This window comes from Syzygium oleosum, unplaced genomic scaffold, assembly GCF_021117445.2.
Source record: "Syzygium oleosum isolate NSW1041296 unplaced genomic scaffold, Sole_v2.1 Sole_v2.02, whole genome shotgun sequence".
Taxonomy (NCBI): Eukaryota; Viridiplantae; Streptophyta; class Magnoliopsida; order Myrtales; family Myrtaceae; genus Syzygium; species Syzygium oleosum.
In genome coordinates this window covers 18,536,315-18,559,648 of record NW_026607486.1, presented here as the reverse complement: position 1 = coordinate 18,559,648, position 23,334 = coordinate 18,536,315, and the positions used below count along the sequence as shown (strand labels likewise).

General features: G+C 41.8%; 4 protein-coding genes across 6 annotated transcripts; 1 reads left to right on the top strand and 3 right to left on the bottom strand.

Moving 5' to 3' along the window:
• Window positions 1-2,758: 2,758 nt before the first annotated feature.
• Window positions 2,759-4,998, top strand: LOC115673301 (protein-S-isoprenylcysteine O-methyltransferase A-like). Of its 3 annotated transcripts, none has more exons than XM_056304360.1 (3): window positions 2,759-2,934; window positions 3,042-3,140; window positions 3,995-4,998. In XM_056304360.1, exon 3 carries the CDS (start codon window positions 4,174-4,176, stop codon window positions 4,768-4,770), a length of 597 nt encoding a protein of 198 aa, XP_056160335.1. In that variant the 5' UTR covers window positions 2,759-2,934; window positions 3,042-3,140; window positions 3,995-4,173; the 3' UTR covers window positions 4,771-4,998. The 3 variants fall into 3 exon arrangements, with proteins under 3 accessions (XP_056160335.1, XP_056160332.1, XP_056160334.1); XM_056304357.1 differs by having other exon boundaries at window positions 3,042-3,864; XM_056304359.1 differs by lacking the exon at window positions 3,042-3,140.
• Window positions 4,999-5,692: 694 nt separating this feature from the next.
• On the bottom strand, window positions 5,693-7,155 carry LOC115673303 (glutathione transferase GST 23-like). The gene is made up of 2 exons (XM_030595431.2): window positions 6,283-7,155; window positions 5,693-6,052 (listed from the first exon to the last, which is right to left on the bottom strand). Exons 1-2 carry the CDS (start codon window positions 6,610-6,612, stop codon window positions 5,693-5,695), a joined length of 690 nt encoding a protein of 229 aa, XP_030451291.2. The 5' UTR covers window positions 6,613-7,155.
• A 656-nt stretch (window positions 7,156-7,811) lies between these two features.
• LOC115673072 (mitochondrial acidic protein MAM33) lies at window positions 7,812-10,518 on the bottom strand. The gene is made up of 3 exons (XM_030595122.2): window positions 10,191-10,518; window positions 9,714-10,051; window positions 7,812-8,411 (listed from the first exon to the last, which is right to left on the bottom strand). Exons 1-3 carry the CDS (start codon window positions 10,368-10,370, stop codon window positions 8,231-8,233), a joined length of 699 nt encoding a protein of 232 aa, XP_030450982.1. The 5' UTR covers window positions 10,371-10,518; the 3' UTR covers window positions 7,812-8,230.
• A 1,470-nt stretch (window positions 10,519-11,988) lies between these two features.
• LOC115673068 (calcium-dependent protein kinase 1) lies at window positions 11,989-16,774 on the bottom strand. The gene is made up of 7 exons (XM_030595110.2): window positions 15,337-16,774; window positions 14,781-14,924; window positions 14,502-14,654; window positions 14,242-14,357; window positions 13,907-14,074; window positions 12,907-13,131; window positions 11,989-12,510 (listed from the first exon to the last, which is right to left on the bottom strand). Exons 1-7 carry the CDS (start codon window positions 16,121-16,123, stop codon window positions 12,388-12,390), a joined length of 1,716 nt encoding a protein of 571 aa, XP_030450970.1. The 5' UTR covers window positions 16,124-16,774; the 3' UTR covers window positions 11,989-12,387.
• Between the last annotated feature and the right edge of the window lie 6,560 nt (window positions 16,775-23,334).

Genomic DNA, 23,334 nt, shown 5'->3' with positions numbered 1-23,334 from the left:
ATTGCAGTGACCATGTACTAATAGTTACGTTCATCGAAGCTGACTTCTCAGTTTTGGTAGTTTAGTCTAGGGCATGGCAGTGCTTCTTCTGTTTATGCTTCTCAAGCAGATTTGTCAATGGTCGAGCTCTTTCTACCACAGGGCGTTTCTGTTGCTCGTGAGGTTGCAGTGCAGTTAATAACGTGCTTTTCATTTTCGTATGAACCAAATCCCTTCCCCTTCTTCCTTGCGTTTCCCCCCTTTTGGTAGAAAGCTCAGATGGCGATGTCCTTTCCCGAATGGCTCGAATGCAGATGAAAGGAAAGGGCTGAAGAGAGACTCGAGGACTGGAGGACGAGAGAGACATCGAGGGAACATATAACAAGAGGGGCCCATGAGCTGTTGCACCGGAGAAGCTCCATGTGGGTCGGTGAATCTGAACTAGAGAAGAAAATACCCGAAGCCGTAGTTGATACGACCATCCTCGGAATCGAATCCCTCTGCAATAGATCTGCTACAACATCATGGTAGAGATACTGTGATGTTGAATCGAACTAACCTGCTCATTCATAATAGACAGCTCTTGAATTGGGAGCATTTTAGATTCAAAGGCAAAGGCCGAGGCCGAGTTCTGTGTTCCCTCTTAAGTTTAGGAACTTACTCTGGAATTGGTGCAATCTGCATGTCATCATTCCTCATGCTGCTCATGTGTTGTAGTCCCTTTTCATGAGATCTTTTGGGTATGTGCTTCAATACATATTCTGAAAATGTTACGTGTAAAGTGTTGTCTGACAAAACATGTAAAAATGGACAGAAGCTGAGGAAGACTTTGCACGGCTTGAACCATGGGAAAGAGGATCATCAATTCTTTTCCGTGGCGGAGTCGATGGATCGTCCAATTTCAATGAAATATTTTCTACCATTGGATTAGACTAAGTTCAACTGAAGAAACAAATTGGTTTGGCCAGTTTGAAAATAATTTTCTAGATTACCATAACATTTTAAAGTAACACGTATTTTTTGGTATCAAAGACTTGGTAGATTTGTTGAAAGTATCATCAACGAACGGGCATCACAAAACATGGACGAACTTATGGAAATGAAACATCGAATTGCATCAATCAAGTTGCATACGAAGACCTCGGAATAGGTAAAAGCTGAAGAAGAACTGCAATGAAACTAGATTGACATCGTAGGTACATTAATCTTTTTTAATACTGTACCAACGAGTCGATTCATCTTGAAATATAATATGATAACTTCGGTTCTTAGTTAAACCAATCTAATTCTCGATTCATGTCATGAATATCAAGTAAGATCTTTGTTCTTATCTTAGAACTATTGATTCCGCACTAAACAGGAGATTGGAAAAGTCATAATTTATTATCCATCTCATTCAGTCATAAACCTCATAAACCATATCTTAATCCTACACCAATTTCTTAATATACCTCTATCTCTCTCTCTTTGTTACTGCACTCATTAGTCTCTCACATTCTCGACTCTAATGTCTCCATCTACCCATCGATTCATTGCCACTATTAATTGGCCCTGCTCGCAACACTAATTTCGGGTGTTGTCTTTCTTTTTGTGCCATATTTAAGGATTAAAAAAAACCATAAGCAAATAGGAAAATAACGACCAACATCTCATTTTTTTTGGCTATAAGATTACAAAAGGTGATAATCCTTTTTCCAATTCAATTAAGTCATTTCATGATTCAGTTTTGTGGTTTGAAAGAATCATTTGAGCCTTTTATTCTTGAGCCAGCAGGTAGGGAAATCTGTCGCATGACTACTTTTTTCCATAATTACAGAACCCAAAATTAAAAAAGGAGACAATGACAAAAGAAATTCAATCAATACTGCACTTTAGGGCCTGTTTGGCAACTTACCAAATAGTAACTGATTCTTTTTTTTTTGTTCCTAGAATCAGTTTGGGAATAGAAATTCGTTTGTTAAACTTTTTGTGCCCAGGCACAATTTTGATTGTGCCCAGAATTAGTTTTGGAACAGAATCAAAAAGCAAAAAAAAGTAGCTTCTTGATTCTAGAACAATTTTTCCGGAACTGATTCTTCTTGTTTTTTTCTTTTTTTTGGTTTGTTGTTGTTCTTCGGACCCGCCACTTGCCACCCGCCGGCCATCTGCCACCGGCCGCCGACCACAGGCCAGGGCCGGCAAGGGCGTCGCGGCCCTCACCGGTGGCCGACGAGGGCGGCTCACGGCCGCGACCCTCACCGATGGCCGACCAGGGCGGCTGGCGGCCGCGATGGCGAGGCCTTGCCCGGCCAAGGCGAGGCCGGCCTTGCCATCGCTAGGGTTGGTGACGGCGAGGTCGAGCCTTGCCCAGCCAAGGCGAGGCTGACCTCACCGTCACGACCGACGAGGCCAGCGACGAGGACCGCAATGCCCTCGCCGGCCCTGGCCTGTGGCCGGTCGCCAGCGCCGGCGGCTGGCCATGGCCAAGAAAGGAAGGGGAAAGAAAGAAAAAAATATTAAAAAATTCAAAATATTATTAATAAAAAGAAATTTTGTATAGTTACCAAACGCATTTCTGTTCTTTAACAGAAATTTTGGACAGTTACCAAACGCCTTCAAATGCTTAGAAATTATTTCCGGGTACAGAATCAAAAAGAATTATTTTTGCCTAAAATCTGATTCTGGGCACAGAATGGTTGCCGTGCCCAGCTGTACTCTCGTGAGTCCCGAGAACATCTTTAACCTGCTACCGGTCGTTCCGGTATCTTCCGCGACTTCTACAGTCACCACCCCTGCCACCTTCTTTCTCTGCACTCTGCAGTCTCAAATCCTTTACTCTTCCATTGCAGCTCAGAACCTCTTATCAGTCTTTCTTGGAGTCGTGGAAGGTTTCTTGGGGGGTGAATCCGGTGTTGAAGTTCGCTCCTTTTCGGGCGTCTTCGAGCTCTGGCCATGTCAAAATCCTCGCTTTCACTGGTAAGAAGGCGCGTGCTCTTCGCTCTAATTTTGCTCCAACGAGCTCGGTGTGGGTATGCTCTGTTATTGCTTGATCGAATGCTTTCGCTCGTGCCTTCTTCTGATAGCCCCTCGAAACGTGGAGAGCAATAACGAAAAATGGGCTAAACCCAATATCAGATTCGGCAGCTGGATTCATTTCGTGCCGTCGTTTCTCTTTGGCTTTGGTGTGTGATTTCCCTGCTGATGACATCTGCTAATCTTATCGACTGTCGAGACGAGCTTGATTCGCGTAATCTTGACCCGCTGATTATTGAATTTGACTAAGAAAATCTGCCCGGTTGTGCTTTTTGATCATGTCTAGGCTTAGATGTATTGCTCTTGATTGCTAAAATCCAGTGTAATTTATTGCATTAAAGATGTTGAAATCACCGTGTCGTCTTTAGATGCTGTCGTGGCTCAGCGTTTAAAATCAAAGCTAAACTCCAAATGTTGTAGGGAAGTTTTCGTCCTAGTTTCTGTTGCAGCACTGCTAATTACAATGATTGAAATTAACTTGCTGCGCCGATGCTTGGATTTGGTCTAGTGTGCTATTGGTTGTTAGGTTAGAGAATGTTATGCCCTCTTGGAATGCAGTGAAACATGAAGGTTACCTTCTGTCTACTGAGGGAGATTACTGTTGCAGTTTATATTCTTTTCTATTATCTTTTTTCTATAAGCTAGCCAATTCTATATACATGTTGTAAGGGAGCTTGTATATTTTCATGTTAAGCGGTATACCCAGAAAATTTTTCGGGGACATCATGCTAGTTTGAAAAAATTTGAATTGCTAGACGGATATGATGACTGAATAAAATGGAGTTATCAGGCAATCTATTGCGTTGGTAATGTTTGCATCCAAGCAGTGTGTCTCCAATTGCCAAGCAACTTTATCCAAAGGACTCTGGTTTTGTAAGTATCCGAGTAAAAAAAAAGGAAATAGTTATTTGGATGTCTTTGTGCCATAAACGCGAAAGTACTATTAGATGCTAGAATCTGATTCTTTTATAACCTAAATCTCATTTTTCCCATCTCCTTTTAGATGTCAATGTTGAAATGTCTTCCGGAAGATCGTTGATGTTGTTTGTCAGTTTCAAGGTTCAGCCCAGCATCGCTTTCAGGTCTGAAGTTATCTGAGGAGATTACTAATCCTATAGCTGAATCCTCTGGTCCCGGAAGAATACATTCAAGACTGTAAATTGATGCACCTTGTCTGATCAAATGATGGCAGAGATATATAGTTACACAGCTTGCAGACAGTTATCCGAATTACTCTTGTCAATTATCTTCTTCCATGGGTCTGAGTATATCCTTGCAGTTGCCTTTCATGGAAGATCAAATGTAACTCTTAAATCCCTCTTGATCAGCCAAAATTATCTTCTTGCAATGTTCTTTTCGCTGGTGGAGTATATTGTTGAAGTTTCTCTATTTCCAGCTTGGAAAGAATTCTGGTGGATCAGCAATTTCGGCGTAGCCATGATTGTAGTTGGCGAAATCATTAGGAAGATGGCGATTATAACTGCTGGGCGGTCGTTCACGCATTTGATCAAAATTAATCATGAGGATCATCACAAGCTGATAACTCACGGAATCTATCGGTTTATCCGTCATCCTGGATATTGTGGATTTTTCATCTGGTCGGTCGGGACTCAGATAATGCTGTGCAATCCCGTGTCTACGTTTGCATTCGCAGCAGTCGTTTGGCATTTCTTCGCAACACGGATACCGTATGAAGAGTTTTTCCTGAGACAATTCTTCGGGCAAGAGTATGAGAAATATGCCCGAACTGTCCCTTCAGGGGTTCCATTTGTGAAGTGAGTTCTACAGCTCAAGGTCTTGGGAAAAGAGTGTAGCATCCTAGATTCAGTTAATATTGTCTGGTGGAGGCGTGTATGCGCTAGTTAGATTGGATCGGACAATGTTGAGGCTTCTATTTGTTAGATGAAACTCTTTGAGCCTCCAGGTACAGATTAGACTATTTATCAGTTGTAAGCACAACTTCACAAATTGCGAAATCATCTTTGCTCAGTATATTTATTTTGAAAATTATTGTGCAGACTTGACAACTTGCTCCTCGAAGGCTCATCATGCTTGTGTTGACTTTACAACACGTCAAAATGGTTTTTCTGCTTAATTAACCGAAGGTGGGATGGTGGAGTTGTACATGTTCTAAGCTTTAAATATCAATCCTCTGTTACAAGATTTTGTTACTGTTCAATGATGTCAGTTGACTCTACAATACTCGCATAGTTGTTTCTGTTTCTCTTGGTTTTCTTGCTTATTTGGAGGAAGTAGGAACTATGTGGCACGGCCATTATGTTCGACGTTCTAATCACTGAATCAAATTCCGTAATTTTTTTCCCGGGCATTATATGAATTTTCAAGCTATTGCCATCACTTCTTAGAAAACTCAATGCGATGGCATTGTACATTTCTTGGTCAGTGCAGCAACTAGCCAGTAGCCATGTATTACTGGCTTTGTGAATTACACTTTGAACTCTTCAATTGTTTCATGTACGAAACTGGCAAAATGTTCCATGTCCACTGAATTCATAGCAATTTTAGCTCTATCATGCACTCAGGGCAAACTATGATGTATATAGCAATATATCAGTTGGGATAGCAAACTATTTCATAATTGAAGGGAAAATCGATTCAAAAGATCAGTAAGCAAGCTGGAATATGAAGACGAAAATTGCCAGTAACATGAGTCTTAACAACCTCCAACAAAAGAAAAAGTTCAAGTTGATGACTTCGCACGATACACTTGACGAAGAGCAATGAACTTAGGGATAAGCTTGTCATGGGGTGGCCAACAATCTTTGATTATTGGAGCATCTGAGAACTCCCTCAACCATGCAAATAGAAGTGGAAACCTCTCACCATCAACCACTTTGAGGCTGGATATGTCCTCAAAGACCCTAAGTAGATTGGCCAACCATCCAAGTGCTATGTCCAGATATCCGATGTTGTCTCCGCCGAAGAATTTCCTCCCTTCAAGCTGTTCTTCCAGCTTCTGCAAGTGCTCACTTGCCTCTGCAAGAGCTGCTTCTTGCTCTTTGCCTTCACTTATAAAAGCAGTCCATATTGATGGCATAATCTGCAAAATTCCACCCCCCCCCCCCCCCCACCCGAAACAAATTATTAAAGAGATGCGCCATTTGGATGGTATGTTTGCATTCAGATCTTAAGGAAACACATTCAGATCTTGACATTGTCACTGACTTCTCTAAAACCATACAATCTGATGAAGTCATGGACCCGACTCTTTCTTGTGATCGAACAGTTATCCGTGAGCATGGTGCATAAGAGAAACAAACGCTGTATTACCTTGTCGTCACCGAACTTGGCCCAGAATCGCACCATGGCCCTTGCATAAGGATCCTGTGGGAGAAGTGGGTATTGATTCCATGTCTCGTCGACATACTCGAGAATTATCAGGGACTCTGAGATCGGTCTCCCTTGGTGGAGAAGCACTGGTACCTTCTTATAAACTGGGTTATAATGAAGAAGAAGTTCGCTTTTGTCGGAGATATCTTCCAGGACGGATTTGTATTGAACGCCCTTGAGCTGCAGTGCCCAAACGACCCTCAAAGCAAATGCGCTCGACCATGTCTTAAACAGTGTCACCTCCTCCGCCATGTCGTTTGGTTTGATCATATGGTTCACTTCAACCTTTGAAGGACCCTATAACAAAACAAGCCTTCTTGTACTCCAGTCATCTTTGACTGCATCTTATTTCTTGGGAAGATGCTCTTTTTTCCCTGATTGTCTGCATGGGAACCACTTGGATGTCTAGCTTTGTTTTTGTATGACTATCTTCCTGGATGCTTTGATACTAGATTAATGTCAACTAGAGTTTATGCACAAATGTCGCAGAGAGATCATAATTTATGAAATTAATCATCGTAATCAGCAGTGCTGCAATAAAAAAAGTAGGATGAAACGTATGGATCCATCTTAAGGTTACGTTCGGTCCACTAAGGGAGATTGCCGTTGCATTTTGTTTTATTTTCTATTTTCTATCTCTATAAGCTAGCCAACGTACGTGTTATGAGGGAACTTGTACATTTCCATGTCAAGTGGTTTACTTAGAAAAATTTTCAGGGACTGAATGCTAGTTTCAAAGAATTCGAACTGCTAGGCAGATATGATCACGTAAAATGGAGTTAATCAGGTGATTTATTGCATTGTAAACGTTTGCATCCGAGCGATGTGTCTCCAAATGCTAAGCAACTCTACCAAAAGGACTCTGGTTTTTTCGATGTCCTAGTAGAAAGGGGAAGAGTTATCTGGATGTCTTTGTGCCAAAAAAACAGAAGAACTATCAGATGCTAGTATCTGACTAGACTCGTTTTTCCCATCTCCTTTCAGATGTCACCGTGGAAATGTCTTCCGGAGTATCTGGAATGTTGTTTTTCAGTTTCGAGGTTCAGCCCAGCATTGCTTTCGGGTCTTAAGTTATCCGATAGTATCCGATGGGCTGAGCTCCCATGCTTGTTTTCTCTCCATTGATCCGTTTTTTACTCACGTTGTTCTTTTCTTTTTATTTTTCTTTTAATCCATCTCATATCCAGATATATCCCCCTTTTAGGTGGGATCTTTTTATCCAGCTTATATTTGGTATATATCCGGATTTTGCATCACACCAAACATGAGATAGGATATAAATTATTCTATCCAAAGTTACATCCGGTCCCCCAAACGTAGCCTAAATGAAAATGGAAAAGCTCCCCATACCTGGCAGTAGCAAGGTTCAAAATTCAAACCAACATTGAGCAGTTAGATAGCGGAGAAAGTCCAATAATGACATAATCAGCTCGACAAAATAGGTAACAAGAAAAAGCTTAAGTAATTAGTTGATGGCAAAACAATGGCACGTTAAACTGGTGAAGAAAAGAATTACAAGCCAAAATGGTTCATCAAACCCGTCCCATATAACATCTGCCACTGCAGAATCTTCATATGAGGAACCACATCCATATCTCATCTCAACTTAACAAGCAGAAAAATCTAAAGCGAACTAACGAGTAAGTACCTGAATCTGAGAATCTCTTGTTCCCAATAAGCCAAAGTGAAATGCAACTGAAAAATGCACTCCACTAGCACTTCTTAACATCACCGAGCAATCTATATGACCACAAAACAGTAGCAGCTCAATCACCAAGCTTTCTGCAGCCTGTAGAACTTCCTCCCCTGATAGGCTATGGAAGGAAATGCGGCGAAAACCAGCATTTTCACTTATGGATGTCTTCCGCAATCGAAGTACTCACTGAAATTAAGCATCTTTTGCCGACTTATCTTTGTTGATAAATGTACCCACTGATTTAAACCAACGCATCAGACCCCTATGATCCTTGACATAAAGCCATGCTTGGAGAAATGGGAAGAGACTCTCATTCACCCCCCGTTCCTCAATGTAGCTGTGAAGCGCATCCCTCACCTTTTCATCAAGTTCTCTGCACATTGGTAAAAACTACTTGCAATAAACTCATCACATAAATAAAATGATAGAAACCATTGGTGAAAGGTTGAAAGCACCCAGAAACAAATCCCGAGCACATATTGACCATCAAACTGCATGCACATATAACTTTTCCCTCTAAAAATTGAGACTGTAGAGTTGCCACCTTTTGTCGTGCAGTACTATGATTTCTCAATTCTCTCAACATCTTCCAAAGTTAAGCTAATTAGGACAAGGTAGCGGCTAGCGAGCTACATGTATCGTTTTTAACAGCTCAAAATGCATCTGCATCCCATCTAAAGCTCTATTTTTTGGGGGGAGTTGCACATTAATTTTCCAACTGAATTATGAGTCTGCTAATATGTACGCACCATCAAATACGTATGTCCTCCCATAAAATAACAAAAGATGTACATTCAAATTGAACAATATCATATTACATGATTGTCATGATATAAGATTTAAAAACATTATAAAGATTCGACCATAAGTCATAGAACCATCAATCCATCATAACCCAACTAGACACAATGCCGGATAGGAGGGGTCATTAGGTAGATTTCAAAGAGGCTACTAAAGTTCTACTACTTATCATTACATACATAGGCCAATAGGCATGCGGCACTGCTGGCAAAGGAATTGGGAGGGTGGGGACGCTAGTATCATAAGTGCGGGATTTGACTCCCGCGCTCTACAAGAGGCAGAGCAAAAGGCAGAGAGAGAAGAGAGTTAGCAATAGGACAAACACAAAAAAAAATCATTACATAAACAGACTCATTCTTTCACCTGCCTACTAAAATTTCCCTCAAACTATCAGATCATAAATTTGTAGAGCAGACTGATTCTTTCACCTAAGGAAGAATGACAAGACTCATTCTTTCAACTGAGGAAGAATGACAAGATTCCCTCAATTTCCTCCTCCGATGGTAAATTTGTGGAGCTGCCAGAGTAGTCTTGCACAGTCTCGAAGAATCTCGCATCTAGTCATCTTGGCAATGGAAAGAATGTTTGCTTCGACTCGGTCTAAATAGCTAGCCTTAAAATTGGCACTCCTACATCCTACCACATTTCTACACTGAAGAAAACTAGAAATTAAAGGGCACCTCCATACAGAACCAATGCATATCAAATCCCCTGCTCGATCTCCACGAGCTTCGTAATGAAATGATCAGAAACTTCAACCTCTCCATCCCATTTCAATTGGTCTTCTTTCAGACAAACTCTATGCCACACCAGAGCCAAGAAGTGCATACACAAAAATAAAATGCCATCGCCGAAAGAGCCCACGCCGACTTACTCGAAAACAGGGCCGTTGTATTTCGACGGAACCACGAGAAAACCCGTGGTCTCGAGCTTCGGCCTCATCGAAACGGAGTGGATCCCCAGTGCATCCGGATACAGCCCGCACAGGAAATGCAAGGCCTCCTTCTGACCAGGCTTCGCGATGCTCACGTGAAGGAACAGCTGATTGATGTCGTCTTCGCCGTCATCCTCTCCGCCGCCGCCGGGAACCAGATTCGCCAACCGCATGACGTAGACGCTGATCTCTTCGTCGTTGTAAGTTCGCCTGAGCACCGGACCGTCCGCGTCGAGCGCGCCTTTCACGATCGTGAACAGCGACGGAGGGTTCACTTTCTGCGGTTCGCAAGACCAGTAACGATTAGGCTTCATCGAACTCACGCCAAAACCCCTATCAATGGTGACCCTTTCCAAAACCTCTTTCGAGGGTTTATCAAGCGGAGAGAAAAAGGAGATGTGAGAGGAAGAGGCGTACAGGAGGAGGAGTCATCTTGGAGACCTCGAGGTAGTGCTCCTTGAGGGAGCGGAGCAGGATGGAGTTGACGGCGGAGGAGACGGTGGGGTTCGCGGAGGAGGCGGTGGCGGCGGAGCGACGCGGGACGGAGCGGCAAGGGAGGAGGCGCAGATGGCCACCGGAGACGAGCCTCCGCCACATGTTCCGGTCGAAGTCGGCGAAGATTTCGCCGCTACCTTGTCGTACTTCGTTACGAGCTCTCTCTCTATCGCCCTCGCGCTCGCTCGCCGGCGGTCGATTTCGAGGAAATGGTTTTTTATATGCCGGCGGTGGCGGGTTCAAATAATCGGCGATTATTTGTGGGCTTGGTGCTGGGAGAATCAATTACTACCCTTCCTGTTAAACAAAAGGGAAATATTCACAAAAAAAGTATCAAAATTATGCTGACGAGTCAGGCATACTTATTCTGAATTTTTTTTTTTACATCGAAAGCTTCAAATTTATACATACGCAACACATTTGCATTCCCGTCAAGTTTCCGTTGGATTTGGATGATTTTCCAGCTGAAACGACGTCGTTTCTATTTTACTTAAGTTATTCGGGCGCTATGTCATCCATGTAGGCAGATTTTTAATCCTGTTCGACGACGAAACCCTAGAGAAAGAGAGTAAACGTGTCGTACGAATATAAGTTTGAGATTTTTTGTGTCGCAAAAAAAATTTAAGGTAAATATGTTGCGGACGGCATATTAAGAGTTTTTTTTTTTTTATGGCTTTTTCCCTAAACAAAAATGGCCAAAAAAGGATTAACCGGAGATTACAGAGGCGCTTGCTCTCGGGCGTTTTAGGCTTGTTTACCTGGTTGTGAGCTTTTTAAGCCGCACCTCCAGCATCACACATTGCTTTGTTTAATCATACATCATTTGCACTCCGTGAGTATGAATGGAATTTCTTACTTTTGTTTCAACGTTCTTTCTAATCAAGTTTATATACTTTTAATTAAATCCATCTGACACTAAATCTGACTAAATTCGGCTGACATGGCTGTCGGACATACCAAAACATGATACGGCTAAAATATGTTGGTGCCCACGTGAAAGCGGATGGAAAAATATGGTCAATGTCGAAGCAGCCGTGGCTGTGGCTGTGCCGAGATGGATAAGTGGACTAAAGGCTGATGGAGACACCCAAGCCCAGTTTTCGGCATTTGCCATAGCAGTGAAGGCGAAGGTGAAGGCGCAGGCGAATCAAGTGTGAATAGCGGGTCCGGGTTTTCAAAGACGGGCGGTCATTTCAGCATCGAAAAAGGCGAAATTGGAGGAGGATGTGGAAGAAGTGGATGATGTGAGCTGATGATCCCTCCCGAACCAAGCATGGTGTTATCAGTCATGCAAAGCCAGATGATGGAAGCAAATGAACTTGGTCTGATGCAAGATGTTTTTTTGGATTGGCAGGCGTTTACATGAAAGATCTCCACATGACCTAAAAAGATCTCCTTTTCAACCTAATCTCGTGCAGACGATGATGATAACTCTTGGCATCCGCCTAGTCTTTCTGTTCCCCCTTTTCCTTGCTGTCTTGGTCGTTCCGACAACTTCTTCCAATGAAATGGTGCAAAAGATAATATAGAAAGGAGGAAAAGAAGAAAAGAGAGAAGAGGCGAGAGTTTGTGTTTGACTCATCAGCAACAATTTTGTCACAATACCTGCAGAATAGGATAGTTGTGTTAACAGAAAACTGGTTAAAGCTTCAAGGGCCTTCGATCCAATGCATGTGCATAGTCAGATGTACGTACGTGAGCGAAAAACAGAGCCGCGCACAAGGTGCATCATGGGGGAAAAAGCCAATAACTTCACCGAGAAATACAACCATTCTATTATGTTAAACAATAAAGAACTATCCTGAACTGGAAAAACACAATACAACCAGTTACAGAAGTCTTCAAACACTGTGTGGAAGAAGGAAAGAAGGAAGGAAGGAAAGAAGGTTTTGGGTGCGAAAGACGGGGTTGCAAAAGACGGGGTGAAAAATCGCTCTCTTATGTCCCATGAGTAAGGACACGAAACAGGCCTTGCTGGCTCTGGTTCCATGCATTCTTGATAACTCTAGTTCTCTTCAAGGGGAAAAATTGCGAAATGAAAAGGAAAGATTACATATTTAAGAGAAGGAAACCAAAGAGGAATGTCGCCGCTGCTTGTGAAACTAGAGTTTTATATAGCTTATCTAAGCGCGACGCTGAAACTATTTTCTAGGCTTTTCCTGCCGAAAGCAGCTGCGTTTGCAAACACCGCATTTCCTTGTTGCATCATTGCAACAAACTCATTGTAGTCTATCCGTCCATCCTGCAAAATCAATAGGCGCCCAGTCAATACGCATTGGAACTGGCGAACGTCAACCTCCAGGACAAAATAATACCATTAAGGATGTAACAGAAATAAATTATAACAGACTTCTCGAGTGTTACTGAAGAAACCTATGGTTAATGGTTTGATCTGACCTTGATGACCATTGGAAGCAACTTACTGGAGTCCCAATAGGCCAATAGCAGACAGAATGCAGCATTACGCAGGTGAAGGATGGGAAAGAGATAGAAGTTTGATACTGTCTGCGAGTCAGCTTGACTCTTTCGTTATTTTCAGCAAATTAGGTCTAATGCATATCTAGGATATGGTTTCTGTTACCTGTCCATCACTTATTGAGTTGTGGGTAAATTTTACTTTATTTGAGACGTGACTTACATTATCCTGATCGATTTCCTTGATCATTTCTTCCAGGCGTACATCCTCAACGCCGAATTCCTCGCATGCTTGTTGAAGTTCATCCTGAGTGATGTAGCCACTCCCATCCCTGTCGAAGTAGTTAAAAGCAGCGAACAGATGATCTTCTCGCTCGATTTTGTTTAAATGCAACATGGCAGCAATGAATTCCCCATAGTCAATCGTCCCGCTGTTATCCACGTCCGCCTACAAATTTTAAGACCAGCTATCCAATCAGTGATCTACCAGAAGGAAGATCTGCTGCATTGCCATTCTTCAATCAGTGAGATAATGGCAATGCTTCGAAGTGTTTAAAACATGGGTCCACGGTAACCGTGATGACCAAAATGGTAACTCCCCAAGAGGTGGATCAGCATCAACACCAATTTCACACAATCTTCCAGAATAATTTAAATATTCCTTCTCTTCGTCTAGTCTGAAGCTAACAAATAACTTGTTAAGATGAAGTATGATTCTGAAAATAGCGGGCACAAGGTTAGAGTAATCATTAGACGAACAAATCCAGATGATACAGGAGGCACCACAATAAAGAGCTCGCTTTTCCGAATAATACTAGGAACCAGCTCTGTAAGAAATATGGCTTGAATCATCTCAGCTTGTGACCTTTGCTCACACAGCAACATAAGATGTATTCAGGCATGTAAACTGAAAGGTTTGAGGCTTCACAAATAAGCATGTAAAGACAATTCATGCTATTCGTAAAGAAGAAGAAGTTTCACTTTTCACTGGCACATTGACATCCCATGGTGAAAGTATATGCCAGATGAGGTTTTGCGCGCTTTTATCTTCTTTCGTCATTTATATCTCGTATTTGCCCTGTTGATAACAGTCCAACAAGCTAAGTCTTTCAAGTAAAGCTGAGGTCTACTGCAGTATGACACTGTCTTATTAGATAGGAGCCTAAATAGATAGGCACAAGTGAGGATTGGTTTAAAAAATTTATTCATTAGCTGACGCTTACCGCTTGCATTAAGTCATAAATTTCTGACTCCTTTAGATTGGCTCCCACTCTTTTCAATCCTGCCTTAAGCTCTTCGAAGGTAATCTGGCCACTATTATCTGCGTCTATCATCTTGAACATTTCTTTCAGGCCAGCGATTTCTTCTTCAGATAAGCTCTCTGCTATAACCTGCACAGGTATCAACTATGTGAAGACACGTTGCAGAATCAAATTGGATGTGCCAATCCTATCAAAGGTGTTCAGAAGTCTACATAGTAGCTTTTTTTTTTTTTTGGATATTTTAGAAGCCTTTTTCTCCAGCCATCGCATCTTATCTTTTGAATCCGGAGACTTACTCGAAGGGCCATTTTCTTCAGCTTGTTCATCGCTGAAAATTGCTTCAAGCGACTCAATACTGCAGAATCAAGAGGCTTATCAGGAGCAACACCATCAACCTGGATCCATGGGTGGCCTATAGGAAATTGAATTCTCATCAGCAGCTAAGCAAATGCTCGATCTTCACTTTCAGTGCATGCTGTCAGGGTTCAAATCGTAGGTGATAAAAGGAAAAAACTCACATCCATTTACTCCTCAAAATAGAAAGGAAACAACTCACACAAAACTTCATGAGCAGTTAGCCTCCTATTAGGATCTCGAACAAGCATCCTCCTCACCAAGTCTTTAGCACTTTCTGTGACACTAGGCCACGGGTCTGACGAAAAGTCAAGATCCCCATGCAGGACTTGTTCAAATATCCCTTGCTCATTCTCTTCATGATTGGCGGTACGAAAAAGGATCATATAAAATGTGGTTGACAATGTCAGGATTGCAAACATACTAAGAACATGCAAACACGGGAGTTATAATTTTGAAAAAGGGAAAAAACAAATCTCACCAGCCCAAAAGGGGGGAACTCCACTCAACAGTATGTAGAGGATAACCCCAGCACTCCAAACATCAGCTTCTTGTCCATAACGCTTTTTGAGAACTTCTGGTGCAACATAATAAGGGCTGCCGACCACATCTGTGAACTTGTCACCTGGGAGAAACATCATTCATTTTCACTCATGAGAACTGTTTATAGCATCAGTCAAGAGTAGAGACCTAAAAAGAGTAATGCATGCTACAACTTTTACACTCTAACCTTCTTGCCAACCCTGTCGCTGTCTTTTCACCCTTCCAATAGTTGAGTAACAACTCTACACCTGATCTAGTATTCACGTTTTTAGAAACGAATAACAAGCACGTGATTTAGACCACCTACAATTTACTCGTGTTCTATGTACCAAATTCACTTGAAATAGGTTTTGGCGTTGGATGCATATTTTTGGGAATTTTCTACTTGTTTGTCCTGTATACAGTTACCGAATTATCTACAAGCAAAGAGCATTCTAAGCTAAACAGACAAATCTCGAAAGCTCTTGAGAGGAGCAACAACCACTCGAATATACCTGGTTTGAAAAATACTGACAATCCAAAGTCAATTGTCTTCAGCAAGGAATCCTCCTCCTTACTAACAAAGAGAAAATTCTCGGGCTTAAGATCTCGATGCATCACACCCAGAGAATGACAAGCCTCAACTACGCTAACTATAGTCCTAGTAAGCTCAGCGGCCTTTCTTTCGGTATAATGCCCACGTTGAATGATCCGATCAAAGAGCTCACCACCCGCGCAGAACTCCATAACTACGTGGACCGCCACCGCATCCTCGTAAGCCCCCTTGATGGATATAACATTCGGATGCCCCGCCAAGTGGTGCATTATCTGAACTTCTCTTCGCACATCCTCGACATCCTCTTCAGAGATCAGCTTCCTTTTGGCGATAGATTTGCAAGCGAATTCTTTCCTTGTGGCTTTCTCTATGCACAAGAAGGTAGTTCCGAATTGCCCTTGTCCTAACTTCTTCCCCAAGCTATAGAACTCCTTGAAATTGCCGGTTTTCCTTTGCAAAACCGAATCAGTCTTCAGTCCTGCACTAGACACCCTCTTCATCTGAGGCTTCTTCTTGGGCTTGGGAGGACTTTCCTGTTTGGTCTCCGGCTTTGGTATTGTTACTTGCTCAGGAGGCTTATTTTGCACCGGCAAAGGCGATTCGGGCTCTTTGTCTGTCGCCTGATTTGCAGTCTCCGCATTCGTGTGTACTGAATCTTCTGGCAGTCGGGACCGCCACATCGCGGCGGAGACTGATTGGAAGAACCCATTCTTCGAAATGCTCGGTCCCACACAGGTATTGCCCATTACTATAACTACTGTGTAGTTTCTAGTAAATCAGTTGACTACCCTTGAACATGAAGATCAAATCGCCTCAAACGCCACTAATTACACTATGCAACAACCTGACCTTCAACAACCAAATAGATCGATCGAGTCGGTTCCCACTAGAGCTACCTCGGCGTTGACTCTGAATGTGGCTGTGAAAACCAAGAACAGAGCTTGAGAAGGTTTCGAGAACGCAGCTAACAACCCCGATCCAGTGTCAAACAGGAAGAAATCGGTTCTGCATGTACCCAACTCTTCAATATTGACAAATTAACAACCGGTCGCTCTACAGACGGAACATGAGCAAAAGGATTGACCCAAGAAGTGAGCTCGACCAAAGGATAACAGCTAAGGAAGCTCAAGCTCCAAGGAAGACGATAGGAGTCAGCAGATAAACGATCGGACAACGTCTACAGCGAGCTTCATGCTCATCCAAAGAAATGGGAAATCGAATCCAAGAATTACCAAAGGAGCAATCCAGAGTCTCAGATCTCGGACATCTGAAATGGGTGCTCAGGAAAAGACAGAGGGGAGCTCGGAAGTCGGGGGGGCTTTACCGAGTCGCTCCGTTGAAAAGATGGGGAAGACGAGCCAGGCTCATTTCTTGGGTTTTTTTTTTTTACTTTTTTTTTAAAGCCAACGGAGAGTCAAAGACCGAGCAGAAGAAGACGGAACAGAGATCGAAAAAACCAAAAGCTATAAACAAAAAAGAAGAAGAAGGAAAGAAAGGAAGGATTTTTTGCCTATATTCTATTCACGTTTCTCCGGATAAACTAAGGAAGGAGCAAAGGGATGGCGCGAGCGTACACGTCGCTCCGTGCAGGCATCGGGGCGCTCTCGGACAAGACTCCGCCGGTGGTACGGCCGACGCGTTTCGCCGGACATGTCGATCCTGGGCCGGTGTTCCTGGGGCAGCTCGTTCCCTCCATTACAAAACAAAAGGTTTTGCCCGTTGCTGAGTCGTGCCGTATGGTGATATGACGGGAACCTCAAGGTCATTGATCTGATAATTCCCCAAAGAGTCCGAAAGTGTTTTCGCATTGAATTCGATTTGATCGAAATAATGTGCAGCTACCCCGACCGCGACGCTTAGGATGTCGGTCGAGCTGGCTGCGGCGGCCTTCGTGTTGCGCCTCGAGCTCTCGAGGTTGATTTCGATGCGTAAGTTGTCTCTTGTGAAATAAGTTGGATTTAAAAAATTAAACATCAATAGCATATTATTGATCTTGATAGATATGGAGAAGTAAAAAAATTTTAAGCATCCAATCGGGCATTAGGATCTTCGATTAACGAACCCTAATCTTCAAATGGTCTATTTATTTCGCGAAAAATTTACTATCGCCAAACATTTTCTTTATTTCCAAACATTTGGATTATTTAGTAAAATGAGTTAACATAACTTCTTTTTATGGGCTGAGATCCCTTGAGGACGAGCCAGGGACCCCGGTGCCCATGCTCGAGTCCCCACTACCTATGCTCGGGGCACCGGCGGCTAGGCCTGGATGCCTTGCTCCCACATCTAAGTCGCCAGCCCACACCCAGATCCGGTGTTTCGAATAATGCATGGATGTTTTCTTTTTTTTGGCCGAACTCATGAATGTTGAAATTATATATGGCAACATTGATATACAGCAATAAATTTAAGATTATCTCCCTAATTAAGCCATAACAAATAATCGTATATACAATTTTAGCAACAAGCTCAGTAAGGAAATTCAGAAATGAAAGGGTCTTTGTAGTCCAAAAACGGTGCCGTTATCTGAGCATTAATCTTGACCGCAATTTAAAATCTTGCCAATTGATAAAACCTACCATTAAATCACAACTTCCATGTATGGTAATAAATTCATAATATTCGGTGATCAATTTTCAACTTTTCATTTTTATTTTTAGCACTTAAAATTAAATTGAGCCAATCAAAGAAAACTCAAACTCAAGCAAACAAATACTTTTCTTCGGAAAAATGACACGAATGATTCGTAAACTTTGGTCCGATGTGTAATATCGTTCATGAACTTTTAATTTGTACAGTATGGTCCCTGAATTTTAAATATTTTTTATATAGTCTAGGAACCACATCGAATATTTACCAATGGTTCAGAGACCACATTGAACAGATTAAAAGTTCAAGAACGACATTACGTGTCATGTCAAAGTTTAGTGATCACATTTTTAACAAATTAAAAATTTTGGGAACAACATTACATATTGAATCAAAGTTCGGATACCAATTGTGCTCTTATCCCTATCTTTTTTGGCCGGTACCAAACCATGTGGCTCGTATCTGTCTAGTGGTTTCTTTCTTTATACCAAATTCACGAGCTGTACAAGGCTTCCCGAGTCCCTCGAGTTCTTGTAAACCGTGATTAGAATCTAACTCGGGCAGATGCACCATTGTAGCACACCCACTTTCATTTCGCCGGATGTAACCTGGTGCGATATTCTGTGAAATTCCCACGCCTTGTCGCTTTCTTCTCTTTCCCTGGGTCGTGTCATGTGGAATCCGCAACTGTAGCGGCGAGACATGAGGCTCGCATGCACGCACGCACGCACGCATCAATTGAACATTGAAGAAATTGTTCGAACGCAGGAACTTGTCTGAGCTTGCAAAGCGACTGCAGTCTTTCTGACCCTAAAATGCCGCCTACCCGATGTGTCGGCTCGAGCGATCTCAATGAACGCATGTAGAATGTCGTAGTCTCGTTCATGTACGTAGAATAGGATCGCTCGATGGTGTGGGGGGCCTGATCGGCTATTTTGGGTGACACGGGAATTTCGCACCCGAACCAACCACTCGACCATCCTCTTTTAAGGTGGGACGGGATAATTTACTCGGTGTGCTGATTCCGTCTCATCCATCCATACCGTTGATTCACGTGAATAAAAGGCAGCTTTAAATCTGTAACTAGCTTATCGATGGTTGAGATTTATTAAGGCACCAAACGGGTCAGAGTTATCATTGTCCCCTCTAGAGTTAATGGTGCTTATGGTTTGATCTAATTCGGTTCAAAGGTATTTTAACTCATTGATTTCCAAAGAATCTTAACCAAAACTCAAATCAACCCAATGAAATGACGGCTCAAATCGCATTAATAATTTTAGTTTGTCATCGGTTTCGTTTAGTTATGATACTATTAAACAAAAAGTTTGAATATTACTCGCGCTATTTGTGAATAGAAGAGAAGATAAAACACATATTTCGACATAGTATTAAGAAGAGTACCATTACAATTGAATTGAATTAATTCTTCATAACATGTAAAAATGCAATTAGTTTCAACTAAACACAACACATAAAGAGCACAATTAATATATTTTTTTTCAGGGCATCAGTCAGTATTCAAAATCTATCAACAATGCCCAACTTGAGAAATGGAAACATCCGATAAATAAGATCAACTGCAAAATTGTAAAATCTTTTTCCTTTTCTTTGGTCTTTTTGGGTCAAATAATAAAAAGGAGTTCAACCAACAACATGTTCCCTCGTATGACCAGGGAGTTTGCTCCATTTCCCATGGTCTTGGGTTCAATTCTTATATGGAGCAATCCAAAAGTACAATCCCAAATACATCAAGTCAATGTTGGGGAATGCGTTGTTAAGAAAGCCCGGGAAAGCGAACCGATTGAGGTGCTAGAAAGCCCGCTCAAAGACCGAATTTTCGCTTTAAAAAAAAAGAGCTCAAAAGAGAGGAAAATTACCAAAACAGTCCTAAACCTATTGCAATTGTACCAATTCAATCCTAAACCTTTTTTTTTTGCCAATTCAATCCTAAACCTTTTGCATTTATGCAAATTCAGTCCATCCAACCGATTTTGGCAGGCCGGCACTGACGTGAGCGCCGGCTGGCGCCGATCGATGCTGATGTGGCAATTTTTAAATATTTTTCGAATTTTTTCCTTTCTCTTTTGTTTTTTCTTTCTTTCCTTCTTCCCTTAGTCGGTCGCTGAACCGGCCAGAGGCTAGGGCCGGTGTAACTACCCGGTCCGACGAGGGCGGGGAGTGATCGCCGGGGCCAGAGGGCCTGGACAAGGAGCGGCTCCTGGTAGGCTTCTAGGATGGCATGGGGGGCATGTCTCTTGTCCCACATCGCTTAGGGGGGAGTCCTGGGCTAGTTTATAAGGCTTGGGTTCTTTATTCCGTGTAACGCGTTTCACATGGGCTTGCTTCCGCTGCGCATGATGAGAACAAAGCCTTGAGGGGAAGGGCCAGAGAGCGCCCCAAAGAGGACAATATTGGGCTTGGGGGAGGAAGGGCCAGAGAGCGCCTCTGCCCAAGACAACGCGTTTTAAAGCCGTGAGGGTCAGTGGGCCCAAAGCGGACAATATTACACAGTGTAAACCCCGGGTCCTTACAGCCGGCAAGGGCGAGCCTTGACCTCGCCATCGCTGTAGGCGAGGTCGGCCATGGCGAGGCTTGACCTAAGGGAAGAAGGAAACGAAAAAAAAAAGAGGAAAGAGAAAGGAAAAAAATAAAAATATTTTAAAAAATTGTTACGTCAGCGTCGGCCGGACGGACTGAACTGGCGCAAATACAAAGGCTGCGTTTGGTCGTCCGGATTTCTAAACAGGATAGGACTGGATAGGATAGGATAGGATAAGAAATCCTGGGATTTCTTCATATCCTATCCACTGTTTGGTGGACTACGGATTTAAAGTCGGATAGGATAAAAAATTTTTTTTTTGCTATTCACGGGTCCGAAGGAGTCGGTGAAGGAAAAAAAGCCGAGAAATTTTTTTGGTGAAAGCGCACAAGGTGTGGGGATGAAGATGACGGCGAGTGGAGCGTAGGGTTTCTGGAAAAATAGACATTAGAAATCCTATCCAGGTCTATCCCACCCCCCCTCGGATTTTTTTATCCGGGCTATATCCGGTCTATATCCGACCTTATTCTATCCTGGATCACCACCAAACACAGGATGGGATAAAACATATCCTATTCTGACTTTTATCCGGTCGACCAAACGCAGCCAAAAGGTTTAGGACTGAATCGGCACAATTGCAATAGGTTTCGGACTGTTTTGGTAATTTTCCCATGAAGAGAGTATTACAGCATATGAACTGGGCTTTCGACAATATGGACAAGAAAATGCCATGGATAATTCGAAGCCCAAGAACTAGAAGAATCCACCAACCAATTCAATCGATCGGAACATCTTATGGGTTACGTGTATGCTCTAATCTGGCCCAAATGGCCCAAAAAAAACCCTACACCTGTCTCCCTTTACACTTTCGCCAATCGCCCGCGCCTCCCGGGTTTCGATCCCGGGTCGGGTCGGCATCGAATTATAGCCGTGGACGTGTAAAGGCGAGAAGAAAAGTACCGGTATTCCATCAAAAGCATAGTCCTCGAATGAGGTGGAGTTACAGTATGTCTGCTAATCTGGTAGTAACCCTTTTGACTTTAAATAAAGCAAGAGGGAATAAAACAAAAAAAAAAATTTAGAAAAATAATTGAATGATTAAAAGAAAGGAGAAAAGAACCTTTACTAGCTACGCTTAGTCGAATGGGGTTGAAAGAAGACAAAAAAACCGACGGCGGAGCGAAGGCAAAACTAAAAATTTCCCGTTTTATCTCGTCATATTATTATTATTATTGTTGTTATAATATTGTTATTATTTAGTCTTTAATAGATTCGTGGAGAGATTTTTGGTACTTTTGTAATTTATTATGCGAAAATTAAAAAGGCTACCCATAGCTTCTTTTTTTTTTGAATAAAAGAAGAAGATTAAAGGCAACTCGAGCCGCCTTGCATTAGGTAGGCAACAAAGAGAATGACACATTTCGACCTAAAAAAATCGGGAAAATTTCGAGGACATCAGTATGATTCCGATCTATTGAAATCGATTGTTCCCTCGAGAATTCTTTCCTTCGTCTTCGATCGTTTTTAGAGACACGGATTTAAATAGGATGAAGGTTGCCGATTTTTAAATAACGCAATGGCTTGCGCTTGATGATTGAGTTTGATGGATCAAAAGTGGTGATATACTTTGAAAGCTACTTAGCATCTCGTACCGAGTATTTACAAAATTAAATCGCACCTTGTGTTACTTGGATTATCGTGTCAAAGGGTTCCTTTGTCATATACGCATCATTTTTTTCTTTTCAAGTTCGATCCTACGTACAATACACAGAACTAATCGCATAAAATGGATTTGAAACTTTCGGAACGACATTTGCCATATCCCCTTATTTGATGGAGCGAAGGATTTCGTGACCAAGTTCCACATGTCGGGCACAAAAAATTATCCACACGCTTATTTATTTTTGTAAGCTGTCCAATTTACTAAAAATAAAACGCGCAATATCGATCGTCAAAAGGATTGCGATAAAATCTAATATTCATTATTAATAGGATCATCGTTCAACCTAATTAAAAAAGGCCTAATTCCAAAAACAAGCACAAATTTTTCCTTAAGTTACAATTCTGGTCCGATTTTTTTTTGTCTTAATAAAGAGTATCAACTTTTACTCGAGTTCCAAATCTAGTCCCCATGATGTGAAATTTTCAAATTGTTTGAGCAAGATTTGAGATTTAAGTGAAAATTGGTAACATTTTATGAGACAAAAGAAGTTTGGGCCAGAATTATCACTAAAGATAAAGTTAATTTTTTTTTGGGAATTTGGCCAATTAAAAAAAGGGTTAATATCACGAAAAATCCCAAATTGTTACACCGTAACAAATTTACCAAAAACTAATTTTTTGGCCATAAAAAATCATAAACTGGTAAATTTGTGATAAATTTACCCTCAATTAAATTGAATTGATAAAAAAAAAATCACAAACTAGTACACCTAAGACAAACGGAAAGTAAAACTCCAAAATGGTACATTCGTCAACTGCCTTGTGTTATTTAACCAAGTAATTTGACGATAAAATTTAATGAAAAATAATGGAGGGTAATTCTGTCATAGATGTACCAGTTTATAATTTGTTTTGGGTAAATTTATCACAGATATACCAGTTTAAAGTTTTTTGCGGTAATAACCATTAAAAAATATCCATAGCAAGCATTTTGCCCTTTTATTCCTCGTACGAGCTGCATTTACGAACGGTGACGTGAAGAGCAAGTACATATCATTTCCTAGAAATGAACCGCCGACAGCGGGACTCATTTCCCTCATTTTCCGGAATTTAATAAATGTTCCGAATTTTTTGCGGAAATTAAAAAAGAAAAAGGGGGAAAAATTG